Source organism: Vicugna pacos, chromosome 24, assembly GCF_048564905.1.
Source record: "Vicugna pacos chromosome 24, VicPac4, whole genome shotgun sequence".
Lineage (NCBI taxonomy): Eukaryota > Metazoa > Chordata > Mammalia > Artiodactyla > Camelidae > Vicugna > Vicugna pacos.
The window spans coordinates 18,576,501-18,593,823 of record NC_133010.1 but is presented as its reverse complement, the minus strand read 5'-3'; the positions used below and the strand labels follow the sequence as shown (position 1 = coordinate 18,593,823).

Below are 17,323 nucleotides of genomic sequence, written 5' to 3'. Positions count from 1 at the left end.
CTCCACACCTAACAGCCTGCTGTCTCGGCCGCACCGTGAGGACTGGAGGAAGCCAGTGGGCGAGAGCCTGTAAGTGAAGGGACAAAGGACGAGGCTGTATGAACAGACACACAGGGCGTGGGTCATGTCAAGAGTCCTAACAGCCCGTTAATCTGGGAGTCTGGATTTCACTCTGGGTGCAATGAAGAGCCACTGAAGGACTCTGGGCCAGAGATTGCACTGATGTGACTGTCTGCAAACACAGAGCAGCCCTCGGCCTCGGCCTCGGGATCCTTCTCAACACAGCAGTCGATAAAGCAGCAGCTATTGCAAACCAATCTGAACTGACACCCAAGATGAAATTTTAATGTCATCCTAACCTAGGGACTACGGTTCTTTTTATCTCCTCCTCCTAGAGAAGCTGACTGTAGCAATAAATGTTAAAATACGACTGAAGCAGAAAGACGACAGGAGCTGCCAAATGTCTACTCAAGAAGAGGGCACCCGGCACTAGGAGGTAGTTAACAGCCATCAAATCAAGGAACAAACCAAATTCAAATCAAGGAATAAACCAAATTCGTGCTGTTGGAACAGCACTCCGGCCCTAGCACAGCACATGCTGTCAATCAAGGCAGACTCAGTGCTGACTTTCATTCCCAAGTTTCAGGCTCCTGCCTTGACAGCATCACACAAAAACTAGGTAGTCTGGGGGACTACCAGGCTGGGGAGCTGCTGAGCGATACATTTCCATCTGTTGACTCCAGGAAACTCAAGGTGACGTTGAGATGGTCAACTTTAAATTGCCAACAACCCAGATGTCAGGGTTCCAGAATTACCTGACAGTGCATCATAGAACTCTTCCTCACTAAGGATGCTGACAGGTGGGGAGCCTTTAACCAGAGACTGCTCTAGTTCATGGTGTTCCGTGGCTAGCGTCTCCAGCGCTTCTGACAAAATTTTGTTTTTTTCTTGCTCCTGTTCCAATTTAAAATTCCTCACCTAGAAGAAAACAGACATACAAAAAAAGACTTCAGAGTGACAGGAGACAGACGTTCTTGAAAGGAGGTGAAAATTATTTGCTTTCGATCTAGTTCAACTGCAACATCGGGAATGAAAACAGTTGTGTTACACAGACACGGATGAATGAGCCAAATTACTGAGATAACTCTGTCCTCCCCGTGGGGCCTTGTCTCGCAACAGTTCTAGCTAATGAAACTAGATTAAGAACCAGCAAACAGATTCAGCTCAAAACGATCAGGATCCTAGTAGAAGGACATTAGCCAGTCTGAAAATCATATAAGTTCTTTTAAAACAAAGAATATTTCACTTAATATTCATTATGAAATTAAGAAGCCAATTTTTGAACAAAACAAAGAATTAAAACCATTGGCAAGGTTTTTTTGAACAAAATAAAGAAAACCATTGTAAATATTAAAATTTGTACCACATCAAAGCATAAGAGAAAAATTTTCGGCTCACTTTCAAAATAGCTGGTATATCAAATTAAGGGAAATAAGTATCCACATGATGACATTTTAACTGCCATTTTTCAATTCTGTATTTTGATTTTGGTCCCATATTCTACCTTGAATTTAATGTACTAAAAAAATAATCGAACAGACTCACAGACATAGAAAACAAACTTACGGTTACCGTTGAGGAAGGGGGTGGGAAGGGATAAACTGGGAGTTGGAGATTTGCAGGTACTAACTAATATACATAGAATAGATAAACAAGATCATACTGTATAGCACAGGGAACCATATTCAATATCTTGTAGTAACTTATGGTGAAAAAGAATGAAAACAAATATATGTACATTCAAATATATATATGAAGTACTGTTGTACACCAGAAATTGACAAATTGTAAACTATTTCAAAAAATATATACATATACAAAAAAATCAATTTTAGAGAAGGCAAAGACTTCATCCTTCAAAGACGCAGTCTACATTTCCTATCTAATTCAAGAGCATCTCAACCTTTGCAGTTAACTACAGCCTTCTAAAAAACAGCAGGTCCTAGATTTGGTATGAACAGTCTCACCTATCCTTCAACCAGAACTCTGGAAATCTCAATTACTCTGTAATCTCCCTCAACTTCTAGAGCCTATGCGGCACTAGACAGGAGCCAGAAAAGCTGGGATCTACCACTGTACATTGTGTAACCTCAGAAGTCCCTGTTCTTGCTTCCTCACCTATAAAATAGGGATTCCACTACTATCTAATAATTTAATCAGTAGCTTCAACTCAGCGCGCTTCAATATTTTTTTCTTAAGTTTTAGCAGCAGAACCTATTTCTCAAACATAATCCCAGCAGGTAAAACAGAAGTTTCACGAAGCAGAACTGCACAGGGTGACCCTTCCTCTCCCTGGGGTTCCCTCAAGCCCCAAAGCCAGGGGCTGTTCCAGCAGTTTGAAAGGCACTGGATGGGGCGACCTCCAAAACCGCCCCCAGGTCAAAATGTCTGCCTCTGGGTCCTGGAATCGGCAAATTCTCTCACCACTGCTCCGAAATGCTCTCTGCTGAACCCGCCTCCCACTTCCTGGCATTCCCTCTCAGTCTCCGCCCCTCGGTCCACAAGGATGCAGCATCTCCCTCCACGATGCCAGAGCCACGCATTGAGTGGAACACTCCAAGAAACCAGATATGACTTAAAACACAGCTTTGTTGAAATGTTAAGAAGCTCATAACAAAAATAGGGTTAAACCTTCATTATCCTAGGAATAGTTTCAGTCCTCAGGCACCTTAGTGTAGTGTTTATTATTACAGCAACAAGATTATTCTTATTAGAACTGCAATAATGAAATAGAAATAGCAGTAACTAGTAAGCACTAATGAGCAGAACAAATACAAAACTGAAAAAAAAACTTACACATTTACAGCTTTTAATGAATAGCAAGATAATTGCAAATATTCCTATAATCTGAATTTTATCTCTTAAAAGGAAATACTCTTACTATGGCTAGGGTCAACTTCAAAAAAAAAAAAGGAAAAAAGCTGTCCTTCCTCCATTTGATGGGTTAAACAATTCATGTGTCTATAAACAAGGACTAGAAAATTCACTGCAATGTCCAAAACGATCCTTTATTTGAATGAAAAGATCTATCAGCACCGCTGTAGATTCCAAAAACCCCACTGCAGGAAGATCCAAACTTTCACCCCTCCCTTCAGCTTGATTTAGCGGTCAAATATCAAAATGCAAATGTGCTGCTGACACTGTATCTTTCCAGAGAAGAATCAACTAAATTATCCCCTTCAGCTAACAAATACAGAAGTTTCAGGACCTAAATTCATTAGGTTTCAGAAAAGTGGCAAAATGAATCATTGAGATTCCAAAATATCAAGTTCCTCAACAAAACTGTATTCCAAATCCTTCTCCTTTATCCCTCTGAAATAAGCATCACTGCATTTCCGCCACCTCGACATCTGTTCTCACTTGTTCTTCAGAGAAGGAGTGAAAGGGTGGAAGCAGACGCGGCTCTAACTACAGTTCTAGTTCTTGTTTTTATCTGTGAGTTGATCTGAGGGCATCTGTATTAGATTCAAGCAAAATGATCTTCCGCACTGAAGGTACCTTACTCACAAACTTCCCACCAAATGGCAGTTATCTCCCGTCATGTAAAGTGATGGAGCTGAGAAAGTAGGTGTATGTATCACAGAAAATGCACCAGTAAAGGAGCTTGCTCCTTGCAGCAGACAAGCATTTGAGAACATACTTAACTGCCATCGATGCTTTTCGGTCAATTAGATCAATCAATTGGAACAGTCAACTGGAACAACTAATTTCAAACCAGCTACAATCTCAGTGCTTCACAAACACCTAGGGGATATCCTGCATTGGGAAATTAGTGCAGAACTGCTCATAAAGTTATGAAGAGTGCAAGTTCATAAAACCTTCATCTTATTAAAGTCTGTCTCCAAAATCTCATTTGCTAGCTTAGAAACTATGTTGTAACAGAAACAGTACCTTCATGCAATCCCTCTTTGCAATTCCAGGCACAGGGAATATGTATACCAATACACACATACTGATGACACTTTTTAAACAAAATCCTCAAACTACAACTACCCTAATTATTATTAAAGGAATAAAGAACTTGCTTCACAAGATCAGTGGAGCCCAACATGTGTTCGTAATTACATTAGAACATTTCTAGAATATGCATGACATTTTATTTTTCAAATCCACTTATAAGATTTATTCCCTCAGCCACTTTGCCACAATAAAAATCAACATATAACCAAGTAAACATAAATGTCAAACTTCTTATGAGAAAAAATTTAAGGAATGAATCACCACACACTTAATAGTTACAAAGTATTATTAATAGACACATTGCTCTGTGTGTCTGTAGCCCATTTAGACTAATGCAAATTCAAGCCTTTCCATAGTCTCCTCGAATCACTTCAACAGGACAACCTTTCCTTGTACTTCATGTCATCCTGGTGGGTAAAATTCACAACGAACATTTCCAAAGCGTTCTTCACACTGGCAGTGAACGGATGCGGGCCAAAGAACTGAATTTTAAAAAGAGACTTGCACTCGCCAGCGTATACAGTTTATTAGCTCTCTCATTCTGTAAAGTGCCCTGTTATTTACCCATGTTTCACAGAGGTTAAATCAGGCAGAGATAATGATTAAGTCTGGCAAAGACACACCATTAAGTGGGAGTAAATGATTAGTATTCACAGAACACTGGGTCCAATTATCCAATTACAGGTTAGGTCACATTCTGGCCTTAATCAATCTGGTGAAGCTTTCAACTGACTGCCCTCTGGCCAGATCAACAGCATTAACCTTATTCATTTCCTCTTTGTCACTGGATGTACGACTACAATCATGAAGAACACATTGAGTCAAGACTGCAAGGCTAGATCTTGAATTCAAAAACATCTAATTTTATCTCAGATAAGGAATTACACTGACTCTTATTTATGTGATTAGGACCAACAATATGCTGACTTTTCCCTGTATTGCCACATAGTTGTTAGAAAGTGGGTCTGGTCATTTACAGTTGGCAAGGGCTCCTCTGCTCACAGAAGACCAATGCACTGCTTTGGGGGAGGAGGAAGAGGAGGAGGAGGATGGAGCTCTCGCATGAATGCAAACGATCAATGTTACTTCCAAGTTCATAGCCAGGTGGACTCACACTCTCATCCCCAGAGCTCAGGAAAAGTAAGATTTGATCCCATGTGTCAGGCAGGATCATGTATGAAAATGGATCCTCATGACTGGATAGCTTTGTTTTATAGACTTACAAAGCAACTCTGCACACATTAACTTTCAGGGTTTTGTTGCCTCTAATGCCCTTCTTCTATGTCATCCCATCAATGCCTTTTCAACTGTAATCAACTTCCTTACGTTCCTGGAGCCTTTTTTTTTTTCCAGTCCTTTCCCCTGACTAAAAAAGATGCTTACTTAAACATAAATCTGCCTCAGTGACCAAGGAGATTTGTCTGACAGGAGGAAATGGAGATGAGGCAGGCCGTGCAAGGAGGTTGTGGGTGGGGACAGGGGCTGCACAGAGCTTGCCCACCATGGTAAGGACGCTGGCTTTGACACTGACTGACATGGGGAGCTACTGGATGGTTTTGAGAAGAGGAGTTACCATTAACTGATTTACATTTTAACACAATCTCTCCGACTGATATCCTGAAGAGGAGACCTGGGGGGAAGGTCAAGCGTAGAATCAAAAAGATCTTTCAAGAAGCTACTGCAACAATCCAGGTTAAGAGATGGGTGACAGCAACGGAGGTGTTAAGAAGTAGTCAGATTCCGGGTATATACTAAAGGCAGGCCTAAATGACCTGCTGGCAGCCTACGGGATGTGAGAGAAATGAGAAATCAAGGACGACTTCATGGTTTTGACCTGAGCAACTAAAGACAGAGTCATTACCCAACTCGAGGAAGATGGCAGGAGGGACTGGGACAACCAGGAACTCAGCTTCATATATGGTAGGTGTGAGATGCCATCAGACACTCATGTAGGCAATTAGATATCAAATCAGGTGTTCAGGGAAGAGGCCCAGGCTGGAGCTATAACTCTGGAAGTCATTTGTAAATAGATGAGGATTTTAAGCTGTAAGACCAGAAAGAAGCACTACAGGAGAGACAGTGAAACAGAAACAGGAAGAAATCCAAGGACTGACATTTCCTTCTGCTGGGAGAGATGAGAAAGAATAAGCAAAGGAAACAAAAAAAAAAAAAAAAAGGAGAGACTGAAAGAAATCAGGAGTGTGTGGACATCTGGAAGCTTAAATGAAGTACTTCAAGGAGGAACAAGTGATTCTGTCAAGCACTGATGACAAATCAAATAACATGAGAACTAAGAAAAGACCTCTTGATCTGGTGATGAGGTCAATGGTGACCTTGACAAGGGCAGGTTCGGTGCAGTGCTAAGAGAACCCTGAAGGCAAAGGCTTGACTAGAGTAGGTGAAAAGAAATGGGAGAAGGAATCTTGGAAAGGGCGAGCACAGCCCATTAAGAAGTTTTGCTAAAAAGGAAAGAAGAAAATTGGGGGAACTACTGAAGAGGGTATGGGGTCAATAAGGCTTTATGATGGAAGAGCACCCAGCATGTTTCTACACTGATGGGAAAGAGTTGATAAGAGCAGAGGAAACCAATGAGGTAGGAGTAAGAGATAATTCCTGGAATGTTGTTCTTGAGTTTGCAAAAAAGGATGCGATCCGATCCACACGTGTACAGCTGACTTTTACTAAGGACACTGAAAGTTCACCCTTAGTTGCAGAAGGAAGACCAGCATGTATGTACAGATTCATACAGGTAAGTCTAAGTTTTCTTCTAGGCACTCCTTTTGTCTCAGTGCATGTAAGAAATGTAGACAATAGGAAACAAGAGGTCCTCAACCTGGAGGTGCCAGCATGCGACGTGGTCAAAAGCTACCAGTCTCTCTAACATTACACACAGCATTCAAAAGTTCATCCTGAGATTTAAAATGAGACCATTTCCTAGGACCCCCCCCCCAAAGCCTCATTCACACTAACCTGGTCAACCCAACAAGGCAGTGGCTCCAGCATTCCCCCCTTGCTTACAGTCAACTGTGGCTTGCTCCTGGACCCATTAAACAAAGAATGCCCCCTTTCTTACTGGGTCTACCATTTCCCTCAATCTGGCTTGAGCCAACAGAAAAGGAAATCCCACTGGGAATTGCCTCAGTACCTAATTCTGCCCTTAGGCTCTGTCTTGGGAATGAAGGTGAGGGCCTGCTGACTTACTGACACGCTCGCTCAAAGTAAAATGACCTCAGCAGAGCTTGTTAAACTGCACTTTCTGCTAATAATTTGGTAGGTCCACAACTCCCAAATGTATCTTCAGACACTTTAAATAAAGGAGGAATCTGGGGAAAACTGCTTACTCCCGTATCTAGCATAAAGCCCAAAAGTCACTTAAGAATTATTTGGTAAATAAATGGGGAGTTCAAAAAGCAAGGGCAGATGATACTTGGAAGAATCAACATAAAACCAGAGTATTTGGTAGTTACCTTTGCCAGACTGATTTAAAAATAACCTCTCATAAAAATAAAATCAATGGGAGAATACTACTACTTACGAATGACAACATGGCTGAGTTTTTACAGGTCTTTAAAAAAAAAAAGCAGAAAACAGAAATATGTCTTCAGAAACAAAAGCACCATTTGCTTCTGCCGCACGTTACGAACAATAGATTCAATAGCGTGGACTCAGCTCCCTTGTTCAATGGTTCTGGCATTTAAACTAACTTGGTACAAGTAAGAGCTCATAATAATTTTCTCTTTTAATTGTGGTGTTGTATCACTTGACACCAATTCTTAACAGTCACATAAGGAGTAACTGCAATAAAGTTAAATTTCCATAACTGTGTACCTTTTACATTCGGGAAGCTGGTACTTATAGGATTATATTCAGAAAAGCACTACTACCTCAATATATAATCCTCAAATTATTCTAGATCATGGTATAAAGTATTAAAAATTTCAAAAGGTTCTTATGTATCATGTAAATTACAGAACCAAACGTTAAATTGTCATGTAATGGTATATATTAAACACACTACAAACAGATTTCAACATAATGTAAGAAATCGGTGTTGGCTACATGGAAATGATGTAAATCTATTCAATAAAAATTCTAAAATGTTACCATGTTTGAGGAACACATACTACAAACTTGTTTGGAAAACTGGAGATTTTTAAAGAATGCACTAACCTTTCTGTCTCTAGACGGCTCTTCTAATCTACAGATTGTGGCCTTGAGCTGCAACAGCTAGATTTCCAGCCTCCAGCCTGCACTGCTCACTTCAGATTGGCCCCCACAATCCTAGCTGGCACGAGCCAATTCCTTAATATCTATCCTGTTGCTACTGTCTGGCCTGACTTCAGTGGTTTTTGTGTACTGACAGACTCCTTGGTTTGCCTCAAGTCTGAAGTCAAGGAGAGATTTTGTTAGCAACCAAGGACCTCCCTGTTGAGCCCTGAACAGACTTCTCCTCAGTTACATGGCTTATCCCTACACTTGTACCACTAAATGTACAAAGGTAGTACAGAGTCATACCACCCCCTAGATTCTCTAAAATGTTTAATATACTGTGTAATGTTGCACCCTTAGAGTGTATAGTAACAGAGGCAGGAGGGGACTGAAGCAGTGCAAAATAACCTTTTTTCTTTACTAAAATCTCTTTAACCAGTATTAATGAGTATTTCACAGTTTACTTAAAAAGTAATAATTAAAGGGCAGGCTCCTGAACAAAAATGTCTCTTAAAATCTCACTATACTTAACTTTAGTATAAAAGTTCATCTAGCAAAAAGAAAAACCCAAACAACTTCATAAGCATTTGTATAAACACTGGTTCTGCTTTCACAGGACTGTTTCTATGCCTACAACTGATAAGCTACATGCACAGCATTTTACAGTTTAAAAGGCACTTTTATATACTGTTAGTTCATTAAATCCTCCAAAGAGCCCTATGAGGAACGTATACATGTATAGATTGAAGCTCATAAAGTTTAAGTAACTTGCCAAAGGTTAGCAGAGAAATGAAAAACTGAAACCAAGACCTTTTAACCCCAAATTCCATAAGCTTTCCAACCCATGGTATTACCAGCAGCCGTAAGACCCAGGAACACTGTTGATGGGAATACACGATTAGGAGTCTTAGAAGCAGAGGGTCTCACTTTTTTTTTTTTTTTGATAGGGTCACTGGACTGGTGGACCAGACGAATGAGGGAGGCAGGTATTACCTGGACTGCAGCAACGTATTTGTTAAAACCATCCCTTGGACCCCGGCAGGAATGACATCACTGCAAAATGGCGAGTTCACTAGATGGAGCAGGAACCTGGCTGAACCCATGCCCTCTGGGAGAACAGTTTTTCATTCCAACAACTAGTACATCTGTTCTGTTCAAAACCTGCCTTAGAGCTGAGGTTCTCCATCATGAAGCGTATACTTGGAGCAGCTATAGGATTGGTTTGGTTTGGTCTGAGCCCAGACCTACTGCATCAGGACTTCGAAGAATGAATGAGGCCTGAGATCTCTAATTCCTCTCAATAGCTGGTCTCCTTCCTTAGTAAGAACCCCGATTTGTTAGCTGGCTACACCGCTCTCCAGCTTAAAAACTATTGCTCAGTCTCTCTGAAGGCTGTGGCCACATGACTAAGTTGTGGCCAAGGAGAATGGAAGTGTTGTAAGGAATTCACCAGACCTCCTTAAAGGGAAGGGCATCCTCCTATTTTTTTGCCCCTTCCTCCTGACTAGAATTCAGTATTTGGAATAGCCCCGAACACCTGAAACTGCTCTCCTAGGCTCAGACTGCCTACCTCCTGTCTTCTTTAAGGTGAAAAAGAAATTCCCTAAATCAAGCTAATGCTATTTGGCTTTGGGTTCTTTGCTTGGTGCTAATACTAATACATGTGATGCTTTTTAAAAAGCACCACACACACACACACACATACAAAAACAACCCAACCAGCCAACAACAACAACAAAAGCGAAGCACCACCAAGTATTCTGGTGTGGCTCCTGGGTAAGAACTGCCAAATTAGGAGAATTTCAGTCTAGTTAAAAAATCCCTGCTGGGCAGGTACTGCTATTTCAAGGTAAGTGCTAGGGATACAAAGCAGAGAAAGAGACTGATTAATCCTTGGAGAGCTTACAGTCTAGAAAGAGGAAAAACAGAAAAGATGCTTCACATTCCTGCCCAACACATCCATTAAAAATGCAAACTCTATCACAGGGAACTGTATTCAGTATCTTGTAGTAACCTATAATGAAAAAGCATATGACTGAAACATTATGCTGTACACCAGAAACTGACAACACTGTAAACTGACTATACTTCAATTAAAAAAAAATGCAAACCCAGCATTACTTTACTTTAAAGCTTTTCAATGGTTCTTCATTTGCTTTGACTTACAGTCTCCAAAGCAGACTGTGTGTGCGCTCATGAGACATAGGAATACTGGAAAAGTCTTTTTGCCAAAAATATTAGACCAAATGTTATGTATGCACATATGATAATATACATGCAGACAGCAGTGCTCTCACATGGTCCACAGGTCAAGGGTCAAGCGCAGGATGCACAGTAACCTCGGGAAGAGTGGCAGCTATCACTCAGACTGACGGAAGCACCTGCTTCCAGGGTGTTGTGATGCACTGCAGTTCATGAGAGCCTGGTTACAAGGATTTACAGGCTACAGTACCTAGTTAACTCACAAAATGCACCCACAGCATCAAGACCTCCAGAAAGAAGCTCCAGATTGAAGATAATACTAATGATGCTAACAAAGCGCACAGACGAGGGCAAAGGCTTCTACTGCTAGTGAGAGCTCTTTGTCAGCCACTCTGGTAAAGAGAGATCATATATAATCAGATGGCAATAAGCCAGTTCTCCAGAAGACCATGTGAAATACAGACAGACGTACACACGTGTGCATACAGTTGTATGCAGGCCACCCTCTATTTACGTGTTGTTATTATGCCCTGAGATATAAACTAATAAGCAATAGTCATGATATTTGTCTCAACATTTAAAATCTAAGCATCCAGAAGATGAAGATAAACCTCCCCAAATTTCCTCAGTGATATTTAAAATCATACGACATTCAGCCCAGAGCTTTACCCTTGAAATTTCTTCACTAAATGTAATAAAATGTTTAGAAACTCCTTTAAGGTTTTTTTTTTAACATTTTTTATTGATTTATAATCATTTTACAATGTTGTGTCAAATTCCAGTGTTCAGCACAATTTTTCAGTCATTCATGGACATATACACACTCATTGTCACATTTTTTTCTCTGTGATTTATCATAACATTTTGTGTATATTTCCCTGTGCTATACAGTGTAATCTTGTTTATCTATTCTACAATTTTGAAATCCCAGTCTATCCCTTCCCACCCTCTACCCCCCTGATAACCACAAGTCTGTATTCTCTGTCCATGAGTCTATTTCTGTCCTGTATTTATGATTTTTTGTTTGTTTTTGTTTTTGTTTTTTAGATTCCACATATGAGCGATCTCATATGGTATTTTTCTTTCTCTTTCTGGCTTACTTCACTTAGAATGACATTCTCTAGGAGCATACATGTTGCTGCAAATGGCATTATGTTGTCGGTTTTTATGGCTGAGTAGTATTCCATTGTATAAATATACCACATCTTCTTTATCCAGTCACCTGTTGATGGACATTTAGGCTGTTTCCATGTTTTGGCTATTGTAAATAGTGCTGCTATGAACATTGGGGTGCAGGTGTCATCCTGAAGTAGATTTCCTTCTGGGTACAAGCCCAGGAGTGGGATTCCTGGGTCATATGGTAAGTCTATTCCTAGTCTTTTGAGGAATCTCCACACTGTTTTCCACAATGGCTGCACCAAACTGCATTCCCACCAGCAGTGTAGGAGGGTTCCCCTTTCTCCACAGCCTCTCCAGCATTTGTCATTTGTGGATTTTTGAATGACAGCCATTCTGACTGGTGTGAGGTGATACCTCATTGTAGTTTTGATTTGCATTTCTCTGATAATTAGTGATATTGAGCATTTTTTCATGTGCTTTTTGATCATTTGTATGTCTTCCTTGGAGAATTGCTTGTTTAGGCCTTCTGCCCATTTTTGGATTGGGTTGTTTATTTTTTTCTTATTGAGTCGTATGAGCTGCTTATATATTCTGGAGACCTTTAAGGTTTTTTAATAGAAAAGACAAAAAGCTACAAATCACTTGAGTAAATAGTCCTCAAATTACAAAAAAAAAAAAGTTCTGAAATAGTTGACAGAAAAAATAGTGTGGTGAAAGACTAAAGCATATTCCTTTGTCAGAAAATACTGCTGTAATATACACAGAAAAAACTGAAGCTATGAAAAAAACAATTTAATTTGGGATATATGCCCTATGGAAAATTACAGATGCTTTGAACATGTCTTGGCTAAATCATGTTTGAATAATGAAGTACAAGAACTTATTTTTTTAATGAACCTCTAAGTGAAAAAATATATCAAAGAAGATACATTCTCAATAGTAAATAACTAATTCAAAATATTTTTTAGAGAAACTGTGTTTACATATAAATGTAAGGCCCTGATGGAGTGGTTATTTTGACTAAAATTTTTCACACAAACAACCAAATTTAAAAATGAGCCAAGACCTTGTACAGACATTTTTCCAAATATACAAATGACCAACAAACATATGAAAAGATGCTCAACATCTTTAGTCATTAGAAGAATGCAAATCATAACAATGAGCTATGACTTTACACCCACTAGGACAGCTACAATTAAAATTAAAAAAAAAAAAAAAAAGGAAAATAGTGTTGGTAAGGATGAAGAAAACAGAATCCTTGTGCCCTGTGGGTGAGAAGATAAAATGGTGCAGAAGCCGTGGGAAACAGTTTGGTGGTTCCTCAAAAAAAGCTAAACACAGAATTACCATATGACCCAGAAAATTCACTCTTAGGTACACACCCCAAAGAACTGAAACGTGTTCAAACAAATGCCTGTACAAAAATGTTCAGAGTAGTACTATTCACAATAGTCAAAAGGTGGAAACCCAGATGGCCACAAATGTATGAATGGGCAAATAAGATGTGGCATATACATACCATGGAATACTATTTAGCCATTAAAAGAAATAAACTACTGATAAATGCTACAATGCACATGAAGCTCAAAAATATGCTACAGGGAACTATATTCAATGTCTTGTAGGAACCTATAATGAAAAAGAATATGAAAAGGCATATATGTATGTATATGTATGACTGAGACATTATGCTGTACACCAGAAATTGACACATTGTAAGCCGACTATACTTCAATTAAAAAATTACATAGATAAAAGGTATTATGCTAATGAAGCCAGATATTAAATCTCACATGTTGAATGATTCCATTTACAGGAAATGTCCAAAATAGGCAAATCCATAGAGACAAAACACAGATTAGTTGTTTTCATGGGCCAGGGTGCAGAAGCAGGGATGGGGAGTGACTGCTTAACGGGTACAGGCTTATTTTTGGGTTGATGAAAACGTTTCAGAAGTAGAGTGATGGTTGCACAACACTGTGAATTACTAAATGCCACTGAATCTTACACTCAAATAGTTAACTTTATGTTACATGAATGCTACAATTTTTAAAAAATGAAAAACAAACTTTAAAAAAAGCCCCCACAAACATGCATTTCCTGGGAGATCCCACGATTCTACTTACTCCTAAGTATTTATCTAAGAGAAATAAAAGGTTATGTCCACACAAAAATTTGCAATAGCCAAAAACTGGATACAATCCAAAGGTCCATCGACAGGTAAATAAACTGTGGTATAGCCATAAAACAGAACACTAGTCAGCAGTAAAAAAAGAATGAACTATTGCTACGTGCAACAACATGGGTGAATCTGCAAATAATTATGTTGAGAAGCCAAACTGCCTCCACCTGCACCAAAGTACAAACTCTATGATTCCAGTTATGTAAAATTCTAGAAAATGCTTACTAAGCACTAACTGGTGATAGAAAGCTGATCAACAGCTGCCTGTGTATGGGGGTAGAGGAAGGGTGGGAGGTACTAAAAAGGCAAGAATAAACATTTGGAAATACTAGAAGTATGTCTCAGCCCAAAAGTGACAACAGTTTCACAACATTAACACGCAGCAATACTCACTAAACTACAATAAATTGCACATATTTAAAATGTATGTCAATTATACCTCAATAAAGCTGTAAAAAATGAGAATATTTCACAATAGTAAGTGCACAGTGAAAAGACCACTCCATTACTGACAATCAGAGTTAAAGCAATACATTTCTTAATCTTAAGTGTATTTTCAAAGAATACATATGACAAGGAAAAATGCCCACTCTGAGACTACTGAAACCAAAGTAGGATATTAAACTGCAACACAGACTGTATTTGTGTGTTTGCCGATAAGAACAAACTAAGACCAACCAAAATCTCCGGCCAGTGGTTGCCGGGTTCTGGTGTTTATAATCTTCCCTATGCTTTACAGAAAACAGCTTTCTGCATACTCCTATGTGTCTGTCATATATCTCTCATAATTTTACAATTAGCAAAATCCCTTTAAATGTGTCTACTTAGCAAGTGATGTTTGCATCAAACTTCTGCATCAAATTTGCAAATCTGAAAAACCTGCAGGACATTAAACACAGAACAACGCTTACAGGGTTCTCTCCACTAGTGCAGCGTGCTCGGCTCTCCCAGCAGTCTACTCAAGGAAGCCCATCTGAGGTTCTGCTAAGCACATTCCCGCCTCATCACGGCTGCAAAGCTTCTACCTAAAAATAGCCTACTCTTATATAATCACTCACCACAGATTTATATATCTTATGTATCCCTGAAATACATTTCTTTTTTCAGAGATATGCCACAGCAAGAGGTAAACAACCATTTTTAAAAGCAGAGAAATTTAATCAAAATCTAAAGGAAACTTATTTTCAGAAGTTAGTCAAGGGCTCTGTAAGTCGGTATCGTTCTCTAGATGAAAATAACTGGAAACAGTTATGTATACCAGAAGTAACACCCTACCGATTAATTTTTTAAATGAACTTTAGAGATTATTTGTCTACAATAAAATACACCCAAATAGTCACAAACATATACCCTCTGCAACCAGCACCGCTGTAAAGACACAGAACACTTCTCCTCCCTCCTTCCCCCAATCTCCTCTGTGCCCCGTTTACATTTCTCTCTCCCCCTGCTCTCCCCACCCCCAGCCTGGCAACCACTGCTCAGGTTTCGGGAACCATGCATTAGGTTTGTCTGCTCTTGAACTTCAAATAAGTGGACTCATGTACAGCATACTCCTTTGTGTCTGTCTTCTTTCACTCAGTATAACGTTTTTCAGATTCACTCACGTTGCTGCAAAGATATGAGCAGCTCTTTCCTTTCTACCGCTGAGGACTATTCCCCTGCACAGCTACACCACCATTTCCAACTCTACTTTTTTTTAATGTCGTCAGCTCTGCCTCTGGGAATATGTTTTTGTATACATGTTGAACACTGTTAAGTCCAGAAAGACAATTACTTCGCTTTTACAGAATTTTGATGTTTCACTGTTTCAACATGTGTTTTCAAGGTTCTCAAAGCAGGGGGGAAGGTGGGAAGAAAACTAGAATATACTGGAATCACAACTCAGTAGATTTTAACTCCATCTGAAGAAAACATATTAAGTGTCTTAAAGCAGTGCTTCCCCAGTTTTGCAAATTCTGGCACACACAGAAAATGTCCTCTCGTGGCACATGGGAGGGACTAAGCACCTGGCACTTCTAAGGGTTGAAAAGATCATTTATCTCAAGCCCGCTACTTGGAAAGCTTTGTTAAGTTACATTTAAAGAACAGATATTCTTACCTGAATGACCTATATTTATTTCTACAAAACAAAAATCTTAGGAGCAAATAAGACTATGTGTAAAACAAAATATTGATTAAGCAAGCAAAGTGACTGGAAAATTCCCAAAGTCCTAAAACCATGAACACCGCTTCTAATTTTCCCTTCTTCAAGGACACCTCGATTTTTCTTCTAATTTTTTCAAAGGGGGAAAAAAAGGGCCCATGACTGTGAGCTGGTGCCCAAGCGGCCCTTCCCAGCCCAGTGTGATGCACCCGGTAAGGAAAGGGGAATGGGTGCTCCCACTGCATTCTGCCTGCAGCAAGTAGTCATCAACACTTCCACCATGCCTGGCGTTCCAGGCTGCCAGCATCAGCAGGGGAGAGAACAGACAAAAACGCCTGCACGCAGAGGACTTACAGTCTTCTCTGGGGAAAGAAACAGGTAAAGTAGTGAAATACTTGGTGTGTTAGGTGGTGGGAAACACTAAAGACAAAAACAAAGCAGGGAAGGGGCCAGGGAGTCCCGGGAGCCAGGATGGTTGGAGAATCAAAAGAGAGGCAGGCAAGTGGCCAAGTGTTCCAGGCAGAGGAACAGCACCAGTCCTGAGGGGGGAAGGGGCTCAGGAGTCTGCGGCACAACAGGAGGCCACTGTCCTCAGAACAAAGCAAGAGGGGTGAGAGTGAAGCAAAGCAGAGGCCAGAGAGGCAGGCGGCATAGGGCTCCCTCTCGGGAGCAGACGGAGAGCCAGCTGAGCAGTCCTGCTCTGCACCCCAACCTCATTTCTGGAGGACACACTGCTAAGAAAAGACCTGAGGGGGACCAGTGAAGAGTGAGAAAAGGAAGGATCTGGAAAGCTTAATATAGGAGTAATTGTTAAAGGAACTTGGAGACGGGTGGCCTCGGGAAAAGAAGAATTGACTAGTGGCTCCAAATAGCTGAGACATTGTCACAAGAGAAGAAACATACTTTTCTGTGATTCTGCAGAGCACAGACCTGAAACCATGAATTAAAAAAAAAAAAAAAGAAAAAAAAGAAAGAAAAAAGGAAAACCTTCGCCTTAATGTAAGTTTTAACTTTCGAGCACTTACAGCTTTCCTGCAGTGGCACGCGTGGCCGGAGAAGGTAATTCACGTACACCAGCGGCCGCATGGAGAAGAGGAGGAGTAACGCACGCCCAGGTACGGCGACCGTGTGCCAGATGCCATGATAAATACGCCACCTCAGATAATCCTCCCCCAGGCCTGCGAGGCAGGTACTATTAATGATGAGGAAACTCAAGCTCCCTGAGATGACATGCCCTGCCCAGGATGGCAGAACCAGTAAGCGACGGGACCTGTGCACAAGCCCAGTCTGTCTGGCTCAGGCTGCAAGCCCGCGAGCGCTGGCACACCGCCTGTAAGTCCATCTATCACTGTGTTTACATGGCGCATCGAAGGGCCGCACAGGAAGTGGAGAGAAGATTCTTGCAGATGGGGGAAAATCAGACAACTTCTCAGATCCCTTTATTA

General features: G+C 40.4%; 1 protein-coding gene across 8 annotated transcripts in view; it reads right to left on the bottom strand.

Moving 5' to 3' along the window:
• The window catches only part of OSBPL1A (oxysterol binding protein like 1A), a 156,778-nt gene that overhangs the window by 59,242 nt on the left and 80,213 nt on the right, over positions 1 to 17,323 (bottom strand). For 7 of the 8 annotated variants that reach the window (XM_072949090.1, XM_072949091.1, XM_072949092.1 and 4 more), the window contains one exon: positions 816 to 978. The exons of the other annotated variant lie outside the window; for it this stretch is intronic. In XM_072949090.1, coding sequence (XP_072805191.1) covers positions 816 to 978 — 163 coding nt within the window. The remainder of the gene's footprint in view (positions 1 to 815; positions 979 to 17,323) is intronic. 8 annotated transcript variants of the gene reach the window in all.